The 24,315-nt window shown below is 38.7% G+C and overlaps 1 protein-coding gene across 5 annotated transcripts in view; it reads right to left on the bottom strand.

The window, feature by feature from the left end:
• LOC124612825 (kinesin-associated protein 3) overlaps positions 1-24,315 on the bottom strand; it is a 224,990-nt gene that overhangs the window by 140,724 nt on the left and 59,951 nt on the right. For all 5 annotated transcript variants that reach the window (XM_047141249.1, XM_047141251.1, XM_047141252.1 and 2 more), the window contains exon 8: positions 21,417-21,579. In XM_047141249.1, the coding sequence (XP_046997205.1) occupies positions 21,417-21,579 (163 nt within the window). The remainder of the gene's footprint in view (positions 1-21,416; positions 21,580-24,315) is intronic.

Here is a 24,315-nt window from a genome sequence, read left to right as displayed (position 1 = left end):
CAACGACACTTCAGGACGAAGTTCAACAAAGATCCACCAACTGCTAACTCCATTCGGCGATGGTATGCACAGTATAAAGCTTCTGGATGCCTCTGTAAGGGGAAATCAACGGGTCAGCCTGCAGTGAGCGAAGAAACGGTTGAACGCGTGCGGGCAAGTTTCACGCGTAGCCCGCGGAAGTCGACGAATAAAGCAAGCAGGGAGCTAAATGTACCACAGCCGACGGTTTGGAAAATCTTACGGAAAAGGCTAAAGCAGAAGCCTTACCATTTACAATTTCTACAAGCCCTGACACCTGATGACAAAGTCAAATGCTTTGAATTTTCGGCGCGGTTGCAACAGCTCATGGAAGAGGATGCGTTCAGTGCGAAACTTGTTTTCAGTGATGAAGCAACATTTTTTCTTAATGGTGAAGTGAACAGACACAATGTGCAAATCTGGGTGGTAGAGAATCCTCACGCATTCGTGCAGCAAATTCGCAATTCAACAAAAGTTAACGTGTTTTGTGCAATCTCACGGTTTAAAGTTTACGGCCCCTTTTTCTTCTGCGAAAAAAACGTTGCAGGGCACGTGTATCTGGACATGCTGGAAAATTGGCTCATGCCACAACTGGAAACCGACAGCGCCGACTTCATCTTTCAACAGGATGGTGCTCCACCGCACTTCCATCATGATGTTCAGCATTTCTTAAACACGAGATTGGAAAACCGATGGATCGGTCGTGGTGATCATGATCAGCAATTCATGTCACGGCCTCCACGCTCTCCCGACTTAACCCCATGCGATTTCTTTCTGTGGGGTTATGTGAAAGATTCAGTGTTTAAACCTCCTCTACCAAGAAACGTGCCAGAACTGCGAGCTCGCATCAACGATGCTTTCGAACTCATTGATGGGGACATGCTGCGCCGAGTGTGGGAGGAACTTGATTATCGGCTTGATGTCTGCCGAATCACTAAAGGGGCACATATCGAACATTTGTGAATGCCTAAAAAAACTTTTTGAGTTTTTGTATGTGTGTGCAAAGCATTGTGAAAATATCTCAAATAATAAAGTTATTGTAGAGCTGTGAAAACGCTTCAATCATTTGTAATAACCCTGTATTAAACAGCAATGCCATGAAGGTAGAAAAATTAAGTACCAGTACAATCACTTGCCAATCAGTTCCGCACACAGTAGCAAAACATGACAGCAGTAAGAACTACAAACATATTAGGGTGAGGGAGAGAGTGAGGGAGGATGGAGTAAAAATAACTATTAAATGTTATTCAGGAATAAAGATTTCTTAATACAGAATGAAAGCACCACTTACAGTGAGCTTGCCCTAATATCACTAATTTAAGAAGACTGTACTATACTTTTTTCATCAAACAATGGAAAATCTGGGATAGAATAATAATGTTGTTGTTGTGGTCTTCAGTCCTGAGACTGGTTTGATGCAGCTCTCCACGCTACTCTATCCTGTGCAAGCTTCTTCATCTCCCAGTACCTACTGCAGCCTACATCCTTCTGAATCTGCTTAGTGTATTCATCTCTTGGTCTGCCTCTATGATTTTTACCCTCCACGCTGCCCTCCAATACTAAATTGGTGATCCCTCGATGTCTCAGAACATGTCCTACCAACCGATCCCTTCTTCTAGTCAAGTTGTGCCACAAGCTCCTCTTCTCCCCAATTCTATTCAATACCTCCTCATTAGTTATGTGATCTACCCATCTAATCTTCAGCATTCTTCTGTAGCACCACATTTCAAAAGTTTCTATTCTCTTCTTGTCTAAACTATTTATCATCCACGTTTCACTCCCATACATGGCTACACTCCATACAAATACTTTCGGAAACGACTTCCTGACATTTAAATCTATACTCGATGTTAACAAATTTTTCTTCTTCAGAAACGCATTCCTTGCCATTGCCAGTCTACATTTTATATCCTCTCTACTTCGACCATCAACAGTTATTTTGCTCCCTAAATAGCAAAACTCCTTTACTACTTTAAGTGTCTCATTTCCTAATCTAATTCCCTCTGCATCACCCGATTTAATTTGACTACATTCCATTATCCTCGTTTTGCTTTTGTTGATGTTCATCTTATACCCTCCTTTCAAGACACTGTCCATTCCATTCAACTGCTCTTCCAAGTCCTTTGCTGTCTCTGACAGAATTACAATGTCATCGGCAAACCTCAAAGTTTTTATTTCTTCTCCATGGATTTTAATACCTACTCCGAACTTTTCCTTTGTTTCCTTTATTGCTTGCTCAATATACAGATTGAATAACATCTGGGATAGGCTACAACCCTGTCTCACTCCCTTCCCAACCACTGCTTCCCTTTCATACCCCTCGACTCGTATGACTGCCATCTGCTTTCTGTACAAATTGTAAATAGATTTTCCTTCCCTGTATTTTACCCCTGCCACCTTCAGAATTTGAAAGAGAGTATTCCAATCAACATTGTCAAAAGCTCTCTCTAAGTCTACAAATGGTAGAAACATAGGTTTGCCTTTCCTTAATCTTTCTTCTAAGATAAGTCATAGGGTCAGTATTGCCTCACGTGTTCCAACATTTCTACGGAATCCAAACTGATCTTCCGCGAGGTCGGCTTCTATCAGTTTTTCCATTCATCTGTAAAGAATTTGCGTTAGTATTTTGCAGCTGTGACTTATTAAACTGATAGTTCGGTAATTTTCACATCTGTCAACACCTGCTTTCTTTGGGATTGGAATTATTATATTCTTCTTGAAGTCTGAGGGTATTTCACCTGTCTCATACATCTTGGTCCGCCCCTCGTGGTCTCGCGGTAGCGTTCTCGCTTCCCGAGCACGGGTTCCCGGGTTCGATTCCCGGCGGGGTCAGAGATTTTTCCTGCCTCGAGATGACTGGGTGTTGTTGTGTCGTCTTCATCATCATCATTCATCCCCATTACGGTCGGAGGAAGGCAACGGCAAACCACCTCCATTAGGACCTTGCCTAGTAAGGCGGTGCGGGTCTCCCGCATCGTTCCCCTACACTCTGTAAAGAAGCATGGGACTTCATTTCCATTCCATACATCTTGCTCACCAGATGGTAGAGTTTTGTCAGGACTGGCTCTCCCAAGGCTGTCAGTAGTTCTAATGGAATGTTGTCTACTCCCGGGGCCTTGTTTCGACTCAGGTCTTTCAGTGCTTTGTCAAACTCTTCACGCAGTATCATATCTCCCATTTCATCTTCATCTACATCCTCTTCCATATGCATAGTATTGTCCTCAAGTACATCACCCTTGTATAGACCCTCTATATACTCCTTCCACCTTTCTGGTGGTGGTGGTGGTGGTGGTGGTGGTTAGTGTTTTAATGTCCCGTCGACAACGAGGTCATTAGAGACGGAGCGCAAGCTCGAGTTAGGAAAGGATTGGGAAGGAAATTGGCCGTGCCCTTTCGAAGGATCCATCCCAGCATTTGCCTGAAACGATTTAGGAAAATCACGGAAAACCTAAATCAGGATGGCCGGAGACGGGATTGAACCGTCGTCATCCCGGATGCGAGTCCAGTGTGCTAACCACTGCGCCACCTCGCTCGGTCCACCTTTCTGCTTTCCCTTCCTTGCTTAGAACTGGGTTTCCATCAAAGCTCTTGATATTCATGCAAGTGGTTCTCCTTTCTCCAAAGGTCTCTCTAATTTTCCTGTAGGCAGTATCTATCTTACCCCTAGCGAGATAACCCTCTACATCCTTGTATTTGTCCTCTAGCCATGCCTGCTTAGCCATTTTGCACTTCCTGTCGATCTCATTTTTGAGACATTCGTATTCCTTTTTGCCTGCTTCATTTACTGCGTTGTTATATTTTCTCCTTTCATCAATTAAATTCAATGTTTCTTCTGTTACCCAAGGGTTTCTACTAGCCCTCCTCTTTTTACCTATTTGGTCCTCTGCTGCCTTCACTATTGCCCTCAAAGCTACCCATTCTTCTTCTACTGTATTTCTTTACCCCATTCCTGTGAATTGTTCCCTTGTCTTCTCCCTGAAACTCTGTACAACCTCTGGTTCTTTCAGTTTATCCAGGTCCCATCTCCTTAAATTCCCACCTTGTTGCAGTTTCTTCAGTTTTAATCTACAGTTCATAACCAATAGATTGTGGTCAGAGTCCACATCTGTCCCTGGAAATGTCTTACAATTTAAAACCTTGTTCCTAAATCTCTGTCTTATCATTATATAATCTGTGTGAAACCTTCCAGTATCTCCAGGCCTCTTCCATGTATACAACCTTCTTTAATGATTCTTGAACCAAGTGTTAGCTCTGATTAAGTTATGCTCTGTACAAAATTCTACCAGGCGGCTTCCTCTTTCATTTCTTACCCCCAATCCATATTCACCTACTATGTTTCCTTCTCTTCCTTTTCCTACTCCCGAATTCCAGTCACCCATGACGATTAAATTTTTGTCTCCCTTCACTACCTGAATAATTTCTTTTATCTCATCATACATTTCATCAATTTCTTCATCATCTGCGGAGCTAGTTGGCATATAAACTTGTACTACTGTAGTAGGCGAGGGCTTCGTGTCTATCTTGGCCACCCTAATGCGTTCACTATGTTGTTTGTAGTAGCTTACCCGTACTCCTATTTTTTTATTCATTATTAAACCTACTCCTGCATTACCCCTATTTGATTTTGTATTTATAACCCTGTATTCACCTGACAAAAAGTCTTGTTCCTCCTGCCACCAAACTTCACTAATTCCCACTATATCTAACTTTAACCTATCCATTTCCCTTTTTAAATTTTCTAACCTACCTGCCCGACTAAGGGATCTGACATTCCACACTCCGATCCGTAGAACGCCAGTTTTCTTTCTCCTGATAATGACGTCCTCTTGAGTAGTCCCCATCCGGAGATCCGAATGGGGGACTATTTTACCTCCGGAATATTTTACCCAAGAGGACGCCATCATCATTTAATCATACAGTAAAGCTGCATGCCCTCAGGAAAAATTACGGCTGTAGTTTCCCCTTGCTTTCAGCCGTTCGCAGTACCAGAACAGCAAGACCATTTTGGTTAGTGTTATAAGGCCAGATCAGTCAATCATCCAGACTGTTGCCCCTGCAACTACTGGAAAGGCTGCTGCCCCTCTTCAGGAACCACACGTTTCTCTGGCCTCTCAACAGATACCCCTCCAATGTGGTTGCACCTACGGTACGGCTATCTGTATCGTTGAGGCACGCAAGCCTCTCCACCAACGGCAAGGTCCATGGTTCATGGGGGGTGGGGAGGGGGGGGGGGGGCAAGGAGAATAATAATATGAATAAGGAAAGATTGCTATTCATCACACACAGGAAGTGTTGAGCAGTGGATAGGTATAGTTAAAAGTAGACTATTGGGTAAGCTATTGGGCTAAGTCCAACAGTAACATCTCCTATCCATCTCTACACCTTTTCCCTCATTTGCTTCACCTGGTCCTCACCCAACAAGCCACCTTCCTTAATGTCTACGTTCACCTTGTGTAGAGCTCTGTCAGTACCTCCACCACCATTAAACCTACCGGTCATCAACAATACATCCATTTTGACAGTAGCCACCCTTTTCACATGAAGAAGTCCCTTCCATACAGCCTATATGGTAATTGTATCTGCAGTGGAAAACAGCCTATCTCCAAATATGCCAAGTGTCCCACTGGGACCTTTGCACACCAAAATTACCCTCACCACTCTGTCCAGAAACAGATCTCCTGCACTTAGTCTCCACAGCCACCTACAATGCCCCACATACCCACTGAGGGCTATAAAGGAGTGCCCCGATGTTAACTCAGTACTTCCCAGGATTGGAGCATCTGAATTACGTTCACAGCCAGGGTTTTCACTACCTCTTGTCATGTCCTGAAATGATGATCATCATCCCCACCCTTCCCATAGTGGTATTCCACTACCAATCAAATCCACGCAATATTCTTGTCCATCCCTATTCCCCTCTTGTTCACAACCCTTCCCCCACGGTTCATATCCCTGTAATAGACCTAAATGTAACACCTGTTCCATAATCCTTCCACTACCACCTATTCCAGTCCTATAACAAGCTTCTTCAACCCCACCAATGCCAGGGCCACCTGTAGAAGCAGACATGTGCTCTACCAACTTAGCAGCAAGTACTGTGTGGCCTTCTACGTGGGCATGACGACTAACAGGCTGTCTGTCCATGGGAATGGCTACAGCTAAACTGTGACCAAGAGATAGCTGGATCACCCAAGGCTGCTCCCTAGTTATGTCATCCTTCTCCTTTGGTCAATGAATAGAATGTTGCTCCAATAAAAAAGAGAAAGACCAATGGAGGGAAGGATACGTGTGTCCTATGATAGAGGCAGAAATCTTTGAGCATGTCCACACATGCAACTTACACCACTGAAAAAAGCCACATGTAGGTGAGGAAGCTTGGTCTTTCTACTGCACTCCTTTTTAGACCAGCATTTGGTACGATGTGACCCATGGTGCAGAGAAACATTTAAAAAACCTGACAGTACTGCTTCTGACCATATAACTTGGGCAGTCCCTCCTATTCCACTAAATGATGTCTTCACAGTGACCATTAACGTTGTATTAACGCACTACAGCATAATACAAAGCATTTTCTTTTATTAAAATAATTAAAATGTACACATTTAACTTCTTTCCACATTCTTGAGACTCCTCTTCATGGGATCAATGAAATACAACTCATGTAACATAATGTAATGTAACAAAAGAAATGCAAATATGAGTTTTTCAAACATAATGAGGTACACTCTGTCTACTTACACATTAAATATTATAAACACTGTGAGTTATTTATAGAACATCAAATATCAATAAGAAAAGTCAGGACAGCTCCACATTCTTTGGCATCCAAACTTATAAATAAACAGTATTGTAACCTAATATATTAGCAGGGAAGCTGCTATTTTGAAAAATATTCCACTTTCTTAGTTGTAGTGTTGTTTAGCTCCTACAGGTACTGGTAGCTTAATATTGACATTAATATATTGGTCTTTTCAAACAAAACTGTTTTAGTCTATAAAAAGAGAAGTGTGCTTACAGTACGCACACATTTCAGAATAAAATTCAGTCATTAGTTGCTAACATATTTTTATTTTACTTTACAGATTTCAACAAATTAATTGTCATCTTCAGAAGCCTAAAAAATTAGGAACATCATAAATCTTCAGACGTTGGCTACATATTTATGTAAATTATAAGAAGTATATTACAGAAACTTATTTAGTATTGGTTTGGCAGACATCAATTTCTTCTTCACATAAGCATAATGCCATGATATGTCCACAGTGTATATATTGTGTGTGATTATTGTAAACACAGAATGACAATTTACAATAACTGAATCACTTCTTTGTACGTGTCAAGCTGTTATGCTAGCAGCAACGAAAATATAAAGGGTGTTTCAGAAGTGATGGTCAATATTTAGGGACATGACAGTAATAATCATTCAAAACAAAAATGTATACCTTAAGTGCTATGTGCAATTCTTGCTCTTTGATACTGTGAAACAAATCTCTTTTACTGAAAGCTCTTTCCTTTCCATTGGGAAGTAAACAAGGAAAGAAGTCCAGTAAACATGTGCTCTAAAATATATATCAAGAATATCTCATAGCTCTTAAAGTATGTGTTTTAGAGCACATGTTTACCTGACTATTTTGTTTCAAATGATCATTTCTGTCATATCCCTGAATATTGGCCATCCCTTCTGAAACACCATGCATAAATTCACATAAAAATTACAAATGACATATAAAGAAGTAACGCCAACTACATTAAAAAAAAAGGTACTAATATATAAAAGGCCTGGTGATCAAAAGAGAGTCTGTTTTTAATGCAAGTTGATCACTCTACAAATTTTCTGAATTTGGCTGGGAATGTTTATATATTTCAAATTAGTATACAGGGTCATTCCATACCTTGCAGCCCTTGTCAGCTATATGCAAAATTTCAATGTAGAGCACGGATGGAGGAAGAAGAATGTGTTTCTCAATTTTGAGATGTTCTGTAAAAGTTGAGTGATATGAATTCTCACCATGTTTGCTGAGCAAGTGCTCACAACATTGATTCTTAAACGCCCTCGCTGTCTGTGCTACATAAAAGCTCAAACATGCATTGCATTGTATTTGATATAATTTGAGAAATTTGTCAATTGGAGGTTTCTCATTATGTACACAGAGCAACTTGATTGCATTATTGTTGGTAAAGGACACAGCATGTCATATTTTTTAAACAAATTAGCTATATGCAATGAAATGTTCAAATGCTTTAGATGACAAGAAGTGATGTGGAGCTGGTTTGCAAACTTCCCACCTCTCTTCCATAGGTTGACTCACTTAGTATGCACAGCCAATCTTCTTCTCTGGATAGCAGGCCACATCAATCTCCAAAAACTACTTCTCCGAAGAATAATGCTGGTTAAGGGAATTTATGAGACTCTCCCTCTACTCTTGAAATAATTTTGTACTCGAAGAATACTTTTAGTTCAGTCATGGTATATTTCAACTTCCACAAAAAACGGATTCACCATTTCTCATGCAAATATTCGAACTCGTGAGAGTCAACCAAGTTGTCAAATGTTAGACTCTATTAGGATACATTTACAACAGGTTGGTTTAATAACCACCAGAAAATATGAACATATCTCGCTTCTAGCAAGTACAACACATGAATTACTTAAAGTCTGATCTCATTTCTTCATTTGTTCTTAACAATCATCACAGTCACGAAATCAGCAAAGAATAGCACAGGCTCTTCTCTACACACACACTGAAACACTATGGATCATAGAGCAGGTATTTGTCAGCTGTAATTACAACTTCCTCCTTCCGTTCTGGTAGGTACACCCCTTTATAAAACATCCTTATCCATCAGGCCTCAGGTCGTCCTATCTCTATGTAGGTACGCCTACCCTATATCCTTAGCAAATGCCAGGTACATCCACCTTATCCTTTATGAGTAAGCCTCATGGTTCATTGCCCTAGTATACATCTTTATGTACACTATACTTAAATATTTCCTGTTAAAAATACAATATATTTTATACTTCACTCTCACTTCTTAGTACCTTAGAGTCCTCTTGCACTATAATCTTAGTAGATACTAACGACTCACCACTTCAGAGTGTTTGCTACCCTGACTTTTCTTAAATGATTATCATGATTAACTCCAACCTTGCTTATCACTGTTTTATAATTATTCCACAAGCTCTCCTGCTCCTATCTCTCTCAGCACTTGAGTTGATTGCTACCATTCTTTCTTTTTATGTATATTTATGTGTGTACATCTCGAAAGATGCACTCTGTGTCTTTTTAAGTGACGGTTCTACATCGTTCCTTTTGTCTGACACACATGTATGTGTATCTTGTACATACATACACACACATGTATGTATATACAAGATAAGACCCAAAAAAAGGAATACTGTAGAACCGTCACTTAAAAAACAAAGTGTGCATCTTTCCAGATGTGCACATATCTTTTTCCCCTACAACCCTTGGCAGTTCTTACATCCTTTTGATATGTAACTTCATTGTTTGTGTATTCGTATTTCTTTGTGTGTATACGGAAGTGTTTTTGTGTAGTCTGATTCTTCAGCCTTCTTATCTGAAGATATGTTGTAGGTTATTGGAAACAACAGAAACTAGGAAGGACTTCTGCAACAGAAGTAGATGAATATGGAAAGAGGGAAAAAAATAGATAGGTCCTCAAACAAGAAGTAAGAAAGGAAATAAAGGTAGATGTGGTTGCTAAGATCGAAGAAGAGAAAGAAGACAGCCCCAAAAACAGGAAACCCTTTCCACCCCCCTTCCCCAGGATCCCTACCTCACTGGTACTTGAGTGAGAAGCCAGAGGAGGTATGGTATTAAATCATCTCCTGCAGAACTAATTTCACCCTTGAGGTCCCCAAAGAAAATCTTAGCTACCCTATGAAACTGGCAAATGGTGAAGAATCAGGCACACTTGTTTGCAAAGGTCATTTGAAAGGTGTGATGTGTGTTTTGTGTTAGTCTGATTTATTTGTTAGTGTAAATTGTGCTTTTACCTACACTACCCACCCCTTTTCTACATCGATACAAACAAATATTCTGTACCAAGTAGAAAATTATATATTCCATTATCACAGTCATTTAATTAGTTACACAATGTTATGTTTGCAACAAATATAATATTACATTCAGTTTACTACGAAAAATGTGCTTCAATGACTTTAACTTGATTATCTTGCATTCAATGAGAGAATAGTTTTCTCACTATTTCAGAAATTATTTTGAAAGTTACGTGCCAGGTATGGTTCTCCTTACTTACTTAGAACTATGTGACAAAAAAAGGATTACCAGGCAGCTTTCAAGAAAACCATTTTTGGAATCATTGTAATTATGATTCATATTAATAGAATATACAAATTTAATGACGTTAATTTCACCCCGACTTCTGCCCACAGATTTGCGCAAACACTGGTGAAGAGATCACTTACAAGGACTAATTCAGCAAAAATAAAACCTAACTCTACGTGGAGACTGTGTCTACTGCTGTTGGCATTACAATCGAAACCGGGGGAGAGAATGGCGGGCAATGCAAATTTAATCTATCTTATTTCAGGGATAATATGCGTACCAATTCTCACCTCATGTCGCCACCTAGTAAAGTCAGGATAAGTTGGGGCGAGCCGGGACGAGTCATGAAGACAGGTATGAGCATCCCTGGAATAACCAAGGAAGATGCAATCAAAATTCCTAGTGGGCACAACCCCCTCACAACCGAGGATGACAGTCAAAATTCATGGCGGGCACAGCCCTCTAACAACCGAGGATGATGCAGTCACATGCCAGGAGCAATTTTGGGTGACATAATAACAAATTCTCGCTGGTATGGTTTTTACCAGTACCTCTAAGTGTGGGATGACAGAATAGTTTAAGAGTTTGGGGGTATTCGGTGAAGGAAAATTATTACAAAAGAAAAACAGAAAACAACTCGGAATCCGACGGTCGTTACTCTGCCCGTTAACACAGAACGTTAACGTCCCTGGGAGACATACGACTTTATGTCCTTTACATTGTACTTTCCTTTTTCTGACCCAGTTGTAGGATCCACTAAAAATAATATCTTGGGATGGATTACCGTCCGAACCCGGTATGATCCTTCATACTTTTGGAAAAACTTATGTGTCTCTTTTTTCAGGCCAGAGCTCTGAAGATTTAAAAGGACTAGGTCATCAACTTTGTACTGCGGTTCTACAGCTTTCTCATTATGCTTACTCACTCTTTGCTGTGCCTTTTCAACTAAATTTCTAGAAACTATTTCCTGATTCAGTTTGTAGTTGACAGTAAGATGTCCAGGCCAAGTAAAACATTTAATGAGAGGTTCTCCTACAAAGGCTTTGCCTATTACTTCCAAAGGTGTTAATCCAGTTGATAACTGTGGTAATTCATTTAAAATAAGTTCAAAGTCTTTAATTTCCATTGCCCATAAAGTATGTTTTTCATGGCATTAGGTGTGGCATAATTTCCCAATTTCCTTCATAATTCTCTCACACGGATTCGAGGATTGGTTATAGTTGGATATTAATACTTGACTAATATCTTCCCAAACTAGAAATTCTTTAAATTCATTACTGACAAATTTTGGTCCATTATCTGTGAGAAATCGTTTTGGTTTTCCCACCTCCAGAAATTACTGTTAAAACAGTGTATAACTGTCTGTGTACTTGCTCTTTTGATAGGATATAAATTAAAATATTTTGACAAGCACTCTATGTGAACCAAAAAGTATGACACTCCTCCCTTTCCTTTAGGAACCGGTCCAAAAAAATCTGCAGCTGTAAGATCTTGTAACGATTTAGGAATAATTGGATACATTTTGTATTTAACATGAGTGTTACTCTCTTTCACCTTCTGACAGATTTCACAGGTCCTAATTAAAGATGCTACTTTATGTCCTAGCTTCTTAAAATAATAGAACTTATTCATATGAGCTATACACTTTTTTATTCCGAAGTGTCCATCTCCTGTATGAATATACCACACAATTTCGTCTTCCATTAACTTCGAATGCAAATGCGCCAACGTTGCGATGTTATACTGTCTCTCTAAAACAAATTATGCCCTATAATTTTCCACTTTCCTGCTTGATTAGGAGGTACGGAATTCCTGATACACATAGCAAACATTTCTGTAAAATAGGGATCATGATGGATGTTTTCTGTTATTCTTCAGGCCATCTCTTGTCTGGTGTGCGGATATTCTACTGTCATAAAATTAATTGCAAAAATTACGCCGGGTCCCTCCGTATGTTTTAACTATTCCATGCCTACTGGTAACCTAGACAAAGCGTCTGGTACAATATTCTCAGAACTTTTTACATACTGTATCCTAATGTCATATTCCTGTAGGAACAACATCAATCACATTAATCTACTATGTAACAACCGACTACTCATTAAAAAAGATAGAGCTTGATGGTCTGTATAGACATGCATTTCTGACCCCCCTATTAGTGTTTGGAATTTCTGGATACTCCACACTGTTGCCAATGGTTCTTTTTCAGTAGCTGTGTAGTTTAATTCATGTTTATTAAGACTACAGCTAGCAAAATCTATGGATCTATCATTTACATTATCTAGACCCCATCTGCTGTGATACCATAATTAGATGCAATGGTTGAAATTTTAAATGGCTCACCCAAACTCGGATGATGTAATATGGGTGATTCTACCAGTGCTCTTTTGGCATTTTCAAACCCATCATTTGCCTCTTGATCCCAAACCCACCGTATTCCCTTTCTTAATAAACGTAAAATTCTTGGGTCATTCAGTTCTTGACCTTGTATATACCATTATAGTATCCGGCCAATCCTATAAATCTCTTCAACTGTCACATTTCTAGGGGGTGGACATTCTTTAATAGCTTTTATGCACTCAGGATCCAATCTAATCCCCTGCACTGCTAAAATATGCCCTAGAAACTTAAGCTCTTGTCACACAAAGTGCAATTTAGACAATTTCACTGTAATACCTTTTTCTTTAAATTTTTTCAGGGTCTTACTCAAGGTTAGACAATGTTCTTCCCAGGTAGGAGTGATTATGAGGATATCATCTACATATATTATTAAATCCTTCAATAAATCTCTCCTTAATGCCTCATCCAGAGCATGAATAAATATGGATACTGAGATATTTAGTCTGAACGGTAACACACTGAAATGATATAATTTACCATTGAACAGAAACGCTGTACACTTCTTTGATTCAGGATGTAGCCTAATTTGCTAATATCCCACCATCAGGGTCATTGTGCTAAAAAAAACCTTGCTTTTTCAAATTTAGATAATAATTCATCAATGCTAATTGGTGTGTCTCATTCTGTCTCTATATGTTTATTCAATGTAGGCACGTTTAACACTTATTGCACACCTCCTGTAATCTTTTTGTACCACTACTAAAGGGTTATTCATGATGCTAGAACTACGTTCTATTATATTGTTGTCAATCATTTTGTCAATTTCCTCCTTAACTGCTTCTTTCAAACTTATCAGTATTGGATATGGCTTACAGAAAAATGGAGTGTCATCTTTGATTTTAAACTTACATATGTCATCGCTGATATAACTGGGACGATTGGAAAATACTACTTTATATTCCATTAGAATTTTATATAAATCTAATTTTTGTTCACTGGTTAATATTAGAAATTCATTAACTTTGTTTTGTATGTCAGCTCGATGTGATACGTGATTTACATTATCAATCTCTGGTGAGAATCGTGCTGTAGCAATTAATCGTAAACATTAACATTCAGTTATCTGTCTTGCAATGTAATTATCGATTACAAATGGTATCCAACATTTACTGTCACCTTTACCAAAGCATTTTGCTCGAAATTCAATATGATGTTAAATTCTAATAACCAATCTAGGCCAAATAAAACATCCTTTTCTATTATTAAAAGTGTTTGACGAAATCTGATATTTCCGATGTGGCTGTTCACTTGGGTTTCATGTTCCACAACCTTACTTTTTGTTCCGGTTATACCAACTATGTAAACTCCAGTTACTGGTAACAGTGGTAAATAATGCTTAATCTGTAATGTGTTAAAGAACACTCTAGAAATAAGTGACACCTCACTCCCTGAGTATAAACATGTTAACTTCAGAAGTCTCCATGGTTCCTGCTATTATTGGTTGTGGATTGCTGGTAGTAAAGCTTGGTTCTTCCAGTAACAACCATTTCTTTGTAGGTATTTTGTGCGTGAAATTAACATACTTATTATGAACCATGCCTCCTAGCATATCTCTACTACCTGGGCTCCGGCCCTGGATCCACATTGCAATGTGTTTTCCTCACTGTTAGTAATCACTGGTTGGTTACCAAATCAGGGTACTATGTTACTACTTTGTGCTCTATTATTACTTGGCACAAATTCCTGCGAAGTTATTGGACATAATTCAAAGGCGGATGCTGCCCCTGATAATTATCATTGCCATTATTTCTGTTGCACTGGTGTACTCTAGCTAAGTTGGCCTTTTTTTTAATTATTATTACTATTCCTTTTGTAATTAAGATTTTCACTTTGGTGTATGCTCTTGTTGCAGTCCTTATTTAAAGGCAGCAAGTGCGTCCACAAAGGACAACAATTCTACTGCTTTCCAGCCACTACACAAGATGTCTTTTCTTCCATAGATAGGTAAGCGTCTGATTAAAATTTGAACTAACCCCTCTTGTTTCATTGGCTTATCTAAGTACTTCGCCTGCATTAAATGCCAGTCGAAATACTTTCTCATTGTTCCCCACATATTATTGTAATACTTCGGGTCCCACAAATCTGATATTAGTTTTTCCTGCGCACTAGTGGACCAGTGTTTTTCATTAAATTTCTTCTGGAAGTATCCCCAAGAAGAAAAGTTCTTGATATTTACAGCACCCCACTCTCCAGCTTCCCCTAAAAGGTATTCAACAGCAAATTCAATCTTTTTTGAATCTTCCTAGTTCTTCGGCAAGGCTTAGTTCAATCTTTTCAGAAAATGAGTGGGATGTACTTCCCATCTGACTTAAAATTAGGAAATTGCCTAGATAACCATGAATTGGCTTCACACTGTAAATCTGTCATTACCTAACTAGTCAATACCACATTAGGAGAAGTCATCCTCTTATCTACCTTGCCCTGAATAAGTTTGAATTCTTTCCATAATTCATTCATACCTTTCTTGGTATCACTGAGTTCAGAAGATAAGACAGGAGATTCGTTCTCGGAGATTACTCTCACGGCAACTTTTCAGTCACTTATTTCCTCTACCTGTTCCTCCAGACTACTTATATTTATTAAGTTTGAGGCTGCTAGTTTCTCTTTAAAGTTTCTTTCCATGTTATCTGCACAAGTGTTAACACCTGCAATTTGCGATTAGACTATTGGTATTAACTTATCCTACTTTTCAACACTCTCTCTCAGATTGTGCAATCTTTGCTTTTCAGCATCAAATGCAGCATTACATACATTTTGAAATGATCCTAACTTCTCACTAAGTTCAGATTCTACATTATTACATTTATCTTCAATATCAAATTCTAACTTCTTTGTCAAATCCTGAAATTGCTCATTATATCTCTGATTAAAGTCAGTGAACAGTTGATTTACGTGACAGCTTAAAGAACTAGTTAGTTCACCTTCCAAATCTATTTTAAAATTTTCTACTTTAGTAGTTAAAACATCAAATTCAGTTTTCAAATTTCCCATGCCTTCACATAAATGGCTAAATTCCTTACTTTGTTCATCTAATTTAGCACTTAACATTCCTAAAGTTTCATTCTGAACATCCAATTTATTATTTAATTGAGTATTCACTGAATCAAATTTAAGACACTGAGCATTTAAAGTTGTATTTAGTTCTTTTCTTAAAGAAGCATTTTCAGCAGTTGAATCTGTCCTCTGGTCATATATTTTATCATTTGAAGTTTTGATCAAATTCACTAATTGAGGCCAGTCTGGCACCTCCTTACTCACTTTCATTGCCATGGCTGGTTCTGAAGTTTCTTCAACTAACTGTATGTTTTCCATGGTTTTACCAATTTTAGATCTAGTCAGCACTTTAAAAAAATAATTCTAAGTATAATAAATACACAAATACAGTCTATTGAACAGTTTCTTCAACTTTATACTTAAACAATTATTGTTTTATGCTCACCCAGCGTAGAGTTTTAGGCTGTGTCAGTGAGCGGGTATGGAATCAGCACCAGTGAACAGCAACTGGTGAGGGTGGCATCGGTTGTCGGTTTCCACGGCGGCATCGCCGCGATGTGTGTGACAGCTGTATACTCCCCACACTGGATCTTCTTAGTTGAATTAATATTGTCGTATCTCTTCTTAGTCTAATACATCGGGTCTTCCATCCATTCTTTTAATGTTATTACTTCCTTACGTCTTTCCCTTTGCTGCATTCACAAATTTTCTTTTTCGTTTGATTTCTGGGCTAAATCAAGTTTCTCATAACTGTTTTCTCGTCTTGTTATATTCAGTTGCTATGGTAACATGCAAATCCACTTTTCTCAAGTTCGTCTCTAATTCCCATTTTTCCGGGTCCTTTTTCACCAGTCGTCACATTCTAATGCGTTAGACGACAAGAAGCGATGTGCAGGTGGTTTGCAAACTTCCCACCTCTCTCCCATAGGTTGACTTATTTGGTATGCGCAGCCAATCTTCTTCTCTGGATAGTCGATCTCCAAAAACTTCTTTGCCGAAGAATAATGCTGGTTAAGGGAATTTATGAGACTCTCTCTCTACTCTTGAAATAATTTTGTACTCGAAGAATACTTCTAGTTCAGTCATGAACCATGGACCTTGCCGTTGGTGGGGAGGCTTACGTGCCTCAGTGATACAGATGGCCGTACCGTAGATGCAACCACAACGGAAGGGTATCTGTTGAGAGGCCAGACTAACGTGTGGTTCCTGAAGAGGGGCAGCAGCCTTTTCAGTAGTTGCAGGGGCAACAGTCTGGATGACTACTGATCTGGCCTTGTAACACTAACCAAAATGGCCTTGCTGTGCTGGTACATCGAACAGCTGAAACTACAGCCGTGATTTTTCCCAAGGGCACGCAGCTTAACTGTATGGTTAAATGATGATGGCGTCCTCTTGGATAAAATATTCCTGAGGTAAAATAGTCCCACATCCGGATATCCGGGTGGGGACTACTCAACAGAACGTCGTTATCAGGAGAAAGAAAACTGGCGTTCTAAGGATCGGAGCGTGGAATGTTGGATCCCTTAATCGGGCAGGTAGGTTAGAAAATTTAAAAAGGGAAATGGATAGGTTAAAGTTAGATATAGTGGGAATTAGTGAAGTTCAGTGCAGGAGGAACAAGCCTTTTGGTCAGGTGAATACAGGGTTATAAATACAAAATCAAGTAGAGGTAATGCAGGAGTAGGTTCAATAATGAATAAAAAAAATAGAAGTACGGGTAAGCTACTACAAACAAGATAGTGAACGCATTATTGTGGCCAAGATAGACACAAGCCCATGTCTAGTACAGTAGTACAAGTTTATATGCCAACTAGCTCTGCAGATGATGAAGAAATTGATGAAATGTATGATGCGATAAAAGAAATTATTCAGGTAGTGAAAGGAGACAAAAATTTAATAGTCATGGGTGACTGGAATTCAAGAGTATGAGAAGGGATAGAAGGAAACATAGTAGGTGAATATGGATTGGGCATAAGAAATGAAAGAGGAAACTGTCTGGTAGAATTTTGCACAGAGCATAACTTAATCAGAGCTAACGCTTGGTTCAAGAATCATAAAAGACGGTTGTATACATGGAAGAGGCCTGGAGATACTGGAAGGTTTCACACAGATTATATAATGATAAGATAGAGATTTAGGAACAAGGTTTTAAATTGTAAGACATTTCCAGGGACAGATGTGGACTCTGACCACAATCTATTGGTTATGAACTGTAGATTAAAACTGAAGAAACTGCAACAAGGTGGGAATTTAAGGAGATGGGACCTGGATAAACTGAAAGAACCGGAGGTTGTACAGAGTTTCAGGCAGACCATAAGGGAACAATTCACAGGAATGGGGTAAAGAAATACAGTAGAAGAAGAATGGGTAGCTCTGAGGGATGAAGTAGTGAAGGCAGTAGACGATCAAGTAGGTAAAGAGACGAGGGCTAGTAGAAATCCTCGGGTAACAGAAGAAATATTGAATTTAATTGATGAAAGGAGAAAATATAAAAATGCAGTAAATGAAGTGGGCAAAAAGGAACACAAACGTCTCAAAAATGGCTAGGCAGGGATGGCTAGAGGACAAATGTAAGGATGTAGAGGGTTATCTCACTAGGGGTATATAGATACTGCCTACAGGAAAATTAAAGAGACCTTTGGAGAAAAGAGAGCCACTTGCTTGAATATCAAGAGCTCAGATGGAAACCCAGTTCCAAGCAAAGAAGGGAAAGCAGAAAGGTGGAAGGAGTATACAGAGGGTCTATACAAGGGCGATGTACTTGAGGACAATATTATGGAAATGGAAGAGGATGTAGATGAAGATGAAACGGGAGATACGATACTGCGTGAAGAGTTTGACAGAGCACTGAAAGACCTGAGTTGAAACAAGGCCCCAGGAGTAGATAACATTCCATTAGAAAGACTGACAGCCTTGGGTGAGCAGTCCTGACAAAACTCTACCATCTGGTGAGCAAGATGTATGAGACAGGCGAAATACCCTCAGACTTCAAGAAGAATATAATAATTCCAATCCCAAAGAAAGAAGGTGTTGACAGATGTCAAAATTACCGAACTATCAGTTTAATAAGTCACAGCTGCAAAATACTAACACAAATTCTTTACAGACAAAAGGAAAAACTGATAGAAGCCGACCTCGGGAAACACCAGTTTGGATTCCGTAGTAATGTTGGAACACGTGAGGCAATACTGACCTTACGACTTATCTTAGAAGAAAGATTAAGGAAAGGCAAACCTACGTTTTTAGCATTTGTAGACTTAGAGAAAGTTTTTGACAATGTTGACTGGAATACTCTCTTTCAAATTCTAAAGGTGGCAGGGGTAAAATACAGGGAGCGAAAGGCTATTTACAATTTGTACAGAAACCAGATGGCAGTTATAAGAGTCGAGGGGCATGAAAGGGAAGCAGCGGTTGGGAAGGGAGTGAGACAGGGTTGTAACCTCTCCCAGATGTTATTCAATCTGTTATATTGAGCAAGCAGTGATATTGAGCAAGCAGTGAAGGAAACAAAAGAAAAACTTGGAGTAGGTATTAGAATCCATGGAGAAGAAATAAAAACTTTGAGGTTTGCCGATGACATTATAATTCTGTCAGAGACAGCAAAGGACTTGGAATAGCAGTTGAATGGAATGGACAGTGTCTTGAAAGGAGGGTATAAGATGAACATCAACAAAAGCAAAACGAGGATAATGGAATGTAGTCAAATTAAGTCGGGTGATGCTAAGGGAATTAGGTTAGGAACTGAGACACTTAAAGTAGTAAAGGAGTTTTGCTATTTGGGGAGCAAAATAACTGATGATGGTTGAAGTAGAGAGGATATAAAATGTAGACTGGCAATGGCAAGGAAAGCCTTTCTGAAGAAGAGAAATTTGTTAACATCGAGTATAGATGTAAGTGTCAGGAAGTTGTTTCTGAAAGTATTTATATGGAGTGTAGCCATGTATGGAAGTGAAACATGGACGATAAATAGTTTGGACAAGAAGAGAATAGAAGCTTTCGAAACATGGTGCTACAGAAGAATGCTGAAGATTAGATGGGTAGATCACATAACTAATGAGGAGGTATTGAAGAGAATTGGGGAGAAGAGGAATTTGTGGCACAACTTGACAAGAAGAAGGGTTTGGTTGGTAGGACATTTTCTGAGGCATCAAGGGATCACAAATTCAGCACTGGAGGGCAGCATGGAGGGTAAAATTCGTAGAGGGAGACCAAGAGATGAATACACTAAGCAGATTCAGAAGGATATGCTTAAAATTACAGCCACGAATAAAATAATAAATATACAGACACTAATGCATGCAAATGTTGCCAACAGTAAAAATACAAGGGGGACCCAAAAATAACTGAAATTTTTGTTATTTTGCACTTTTATTGAACTCCACATTCAAAGTACTTTAGTTCCATTCAGAATATTGTCCATGTGCATTAATGCTCTTGTCTCAATGCTTTTGTCACTGCTGAAAACAGTTCTGAAACTCTTGAGGCAAGATACTGTTCAAAACCATTAGCCTGTTTTCTGTGATGTCATCCGCATCACTGAATTGCTTTCCTTTCAGAGTTTGCTTCTCCTGTTGAAACAAAAAAAAAAAAGTCAGCTGGAGCCAAATTGGGTGAGTAAGGTGGATGAAGCACAAGCACCATGTTGTTTTTTGCCATAAACTGTCCGACTATCAGAGTTGTGTGGATTGTCTGGTCGTTTTCATCACACCTGCTCTCGTAATATTTGTAACACATCTGGATGAAAATGTCGATTTACTGTTTGTCCTGGGGGAATGAACTCCTTGCGGACAATGTCATTGACATAAAAAACAAATCAACATTGTTTCCACAATGGATCGCATTTGACGTGCTTTCCTGGGTTGTGGTGACACTTGAGTTTTCCACAGCATGGCGCTTGCTTTGACTCTGAATTGTACCCTTGGCACCAACTGTCATCCCCAGTCACAATTCCTTTCAGAAAATCTGGATCATTCCGTGCTACACTATTCAGGTTACAGCAAACATTCACATGGTTTTCTGTTTGGTCATCTGTAACCAAACTGAAGAACAAATTTTGCAGGCACCCATCTCATGTGCAAATATACAGTTAAAATTTGCTGCACCATGGTCGGTAACACTTTTGTTTCCTCAGAAATTTGGTAATGATCCTTTGATGACTGCATCAAATGTACATTTAAATGTGTTAATATTTTTATCATTTTTTCCTCTCAAAGGACAACCAGGGTGTGGCAAGTCTTCACTTGACATGTTGCTGATTTGAAATGAGAAAACCACTCATAAACATGTGAGTTCCCCCAATCATCATCATTACAGGCTTGCCACAGCATCTCAATAGTCTCCGCTGCAGTTTCCCCTAACAGCAAACAAAGTTTCACACAGACTCTTTGTTCCTTCTTATCACCTATGCCATTAACTGTCAAAGGATTGAAATAACAATGCAAACAACAGAGCACCACAAAGAAACTTCTTGACTCCAACTGACACCAGCTTACTGAACGACAAGGGAGACACCAAACTAACACTACATAGCAGCACAAAGCATAACTACAAAGCGTGCTTGCACAACAGTTTGAGTCTGGTTTTCTGTGTTCCCCCCTCATATTTAAATGGCAAGGCAAGCCAACTTACTCAATTTTTATTGCTATAAAAAACCATAGTTTAAATGCACTCACCACAAAAAATTGTCTCTCTTACCTAATAATGTTACAATTTTTGGAATTAATCCAACGCGTACCATCCTTTCCCTTAGATGTGTATCAAATGACAAATTCATGAGAAGTTTCAGGGTAATGTGGATGAGGTCAGAATTGTTCATCATCAAAACTCTGGGCAATTTTTCAATCACTCCAATATCAGCCTGAAATAAATTACCACAAGATCAACAAAATGCAGGAAAATCCAGGCGAGCAACATGGAGTTAATGAGCATGTACACGTACTTACACAGTTTCTGGAACATAGTAGCTTAGTTTTTTAGAACAACTAGATTTCAAAAATCCCACATTCCATCCCAATTCAAATCCACCATCACTTAAAGAGGTAACAGAAATAATCAATTCTTTGAAGAACAACAAGTCTCTAGGGGAAGACGGAATCATGGCAGAAGTGTGGAAATTATATGACAATAATCTCACACAAGCAACCCACAGAATTATATCAAAATTTGGGAAACTGAACAAATATCTGCAAAATGGAAATGTGCATTAATTCACCCTCACCACAAAAACAGTGCAAAAACTGATCAAATCATTACAGGGGAATTTCACTGCTCCCTGTAATATACCAAATTCTTTCAAAGGCTCTGTTAAACAGACTAGAAGAACAAGCAGACCAGTTAATAGGGGGAGTATCGGGCAGCGTTTTGCAAAGGTAGATCTTACATCGAACAGATATGGAACTTAAAAACAATTTTGCAAATGAGATGTTGAAATACTGTGGTAACTTTTGTCTATTTTAAAAGGCTTACGATTCAATATACAGACAAACATTATTCCACAATTTAGAGGAATTCAGGATTGACAGGAAAACAGGGTCAATTATTCAACAGGCATTAACAGATACAACCTCCAAAGTTAAATTCATGGGAGAAACATCAGAAGCATTTCGTATCTATACTGGTGTTCGCCAAGGAGATGGAATGTCCCCCTTTCTATTTAACATGGTTCTGGAAAAAATTGTGAGGACATGGCAAAAGGAAATAAAAGGATTTCAGCTTGAGATTAAAAAAGAGCAGAGAACCAGCGTGAAGTGTCTGGCTTCCGCAGACGATCTTCCCATTCTAACGAACAATACAGAGGAAGCCGAACTTGAATTGGAAAAACTACTCGAAATCTCACAGCAAACTGGGCTACAAATCTCCTATGAGAAAATACAGTACATGGAAAACAAACCTGTAGATAATCACCCCATTACTACTCAATACAGGAAAGTGGCGCAAGTTGCCCACTTCAGATATCTGGGAGAGAAAATCCAACCATCAGGACTGAACTCAATAACCAATAAATATAGAATCTCTAGATTACAAAAAGCATATAAGCTCAATTGGAATCACTGTAATAAGAAATCTATTTCTGTCACTGCGAAACTAAGGCATTACAACACAGTAGTCCTACCACAAGCACATTATGCTGCAGAAACTACAGTGATTGTTGGCCATATGAAGATCAGAGAGATTGAAAAGCAGGAAAGAAAACTTCTGAGGAAAATATATGGACCAGTGTTTCGGGAAGAAATTTGGATAAAGAGGCCAACTAGAGTGATTTACAAAGACATAGAAACAATAACAGACACCATTAGAAAGAGCAAGATGACATTTTATGGACATATCAGCAGGATGAATAAAACCACACTCACAAGGCAAATCTTTGAGATAGTAAACAAGAGCAAAAACAAGACAAAGTGGTTCACTGAAACAGAAGAAGACGTTAAAGAACTGGGAATCACAAAAGACACCATAAACAATAGAGAACAGTTTAGAAACATCATAAAAAAACACACACTTAAACAAGAACACACGGAGAACAGAAAGGGAAAAGATGGTCGGAAAAACACAAGAGAGAACACAGTGAACGTATGAAGAGAATTTGGGAAGAAAGAAGAAGAAGACATGACTACTCAAGTTCAACAGTTCTCTTAAAAGGGAATAATCAAAAATATCGCACAAGCACTTGCCATTTTCTGAAGAAGACAAAAAATTCATATCTGAGCAACTATACCCCTAATCTCACTGCTCAAAGCACTACTACGCAGTGTGTGGTTATCTCTGCTCACTGTATTGTTAATATTCAATTAACAGTGGATCAAAATATTTAAAAAAGTGATAAAAAAACAAACAAATTTTGTAAATCTATGAAAGGGGCTGCTTGATTCATAAATAACAACAAAATCTGAGTCAGGAATATCAGAAGAAAGCAAATTAGAAATATACGAGCACACTGTTTCCAAATGGTATTTCTTGAACACACATCTTTCCCTATATTCTGATCATCTATTGCTCTTGTGGCCTTCAGTCCCAAGACTGGTTATATTTAACATTTCTGCCTTACTACCATATGTGAAGATTCAAGCAATCACAGTTAATATGATGCAGTGATCAGTTGATAAGTAAAAGTCAAGTTCTGCACATATAGTGGCATCACCAGTTCTATCAAATTGTAAACAGGAAACTACTGAAGTAATGTGTACAGCCAAAAGTTGTAAGAGCATTATCATTTGGACATTGGGCTCAAAATTTTCATTTTAATAAGTTCTAACTTTTAAAGTGAAATTTATGTTTTGTAAATGAAAAAGGGAAGTGGAAATTTTAATTTGTAGTTTATGTACAGAACCCATGGAACACCATAATGCTTGAGTTAGACTGAAGCTAAGGTGTCCAATGAGAGCAGTAGGAGTTACATGGAGGAAAAAATGAAAAATTTATACTGTGTCTCAATTTGAAACATTTGTGGTCGAACGTACTGAATAAACAAAATAAAGATGGTTTGTTTCTTTTGTGTAATAATTCATATCATTGCCTGTAATAAAAATGCAACTTATCAGGAGCCTTAGCTGAATAAACATCTGATCATAACTGATATAATCATTCACATTAACCA

Source organism: Schistocerca americana, chromosome 4, assembly GCF_021461395.2.
Source record: "Schistocerca americana isolate TAMUIC-IGC-003095 chromosome 4, iqSchAmer2.1, whole genome shotgun sequence".
Lineage (NCBI taxonomy): Eukaryota > Metazoa > Arthropoda > Insecta > Orthoptera > Acrididae > Schistocerca > Schistocerca americana.
This window is presented reverse-complemented; position numbering and strand designations above follow the sequence as displayed.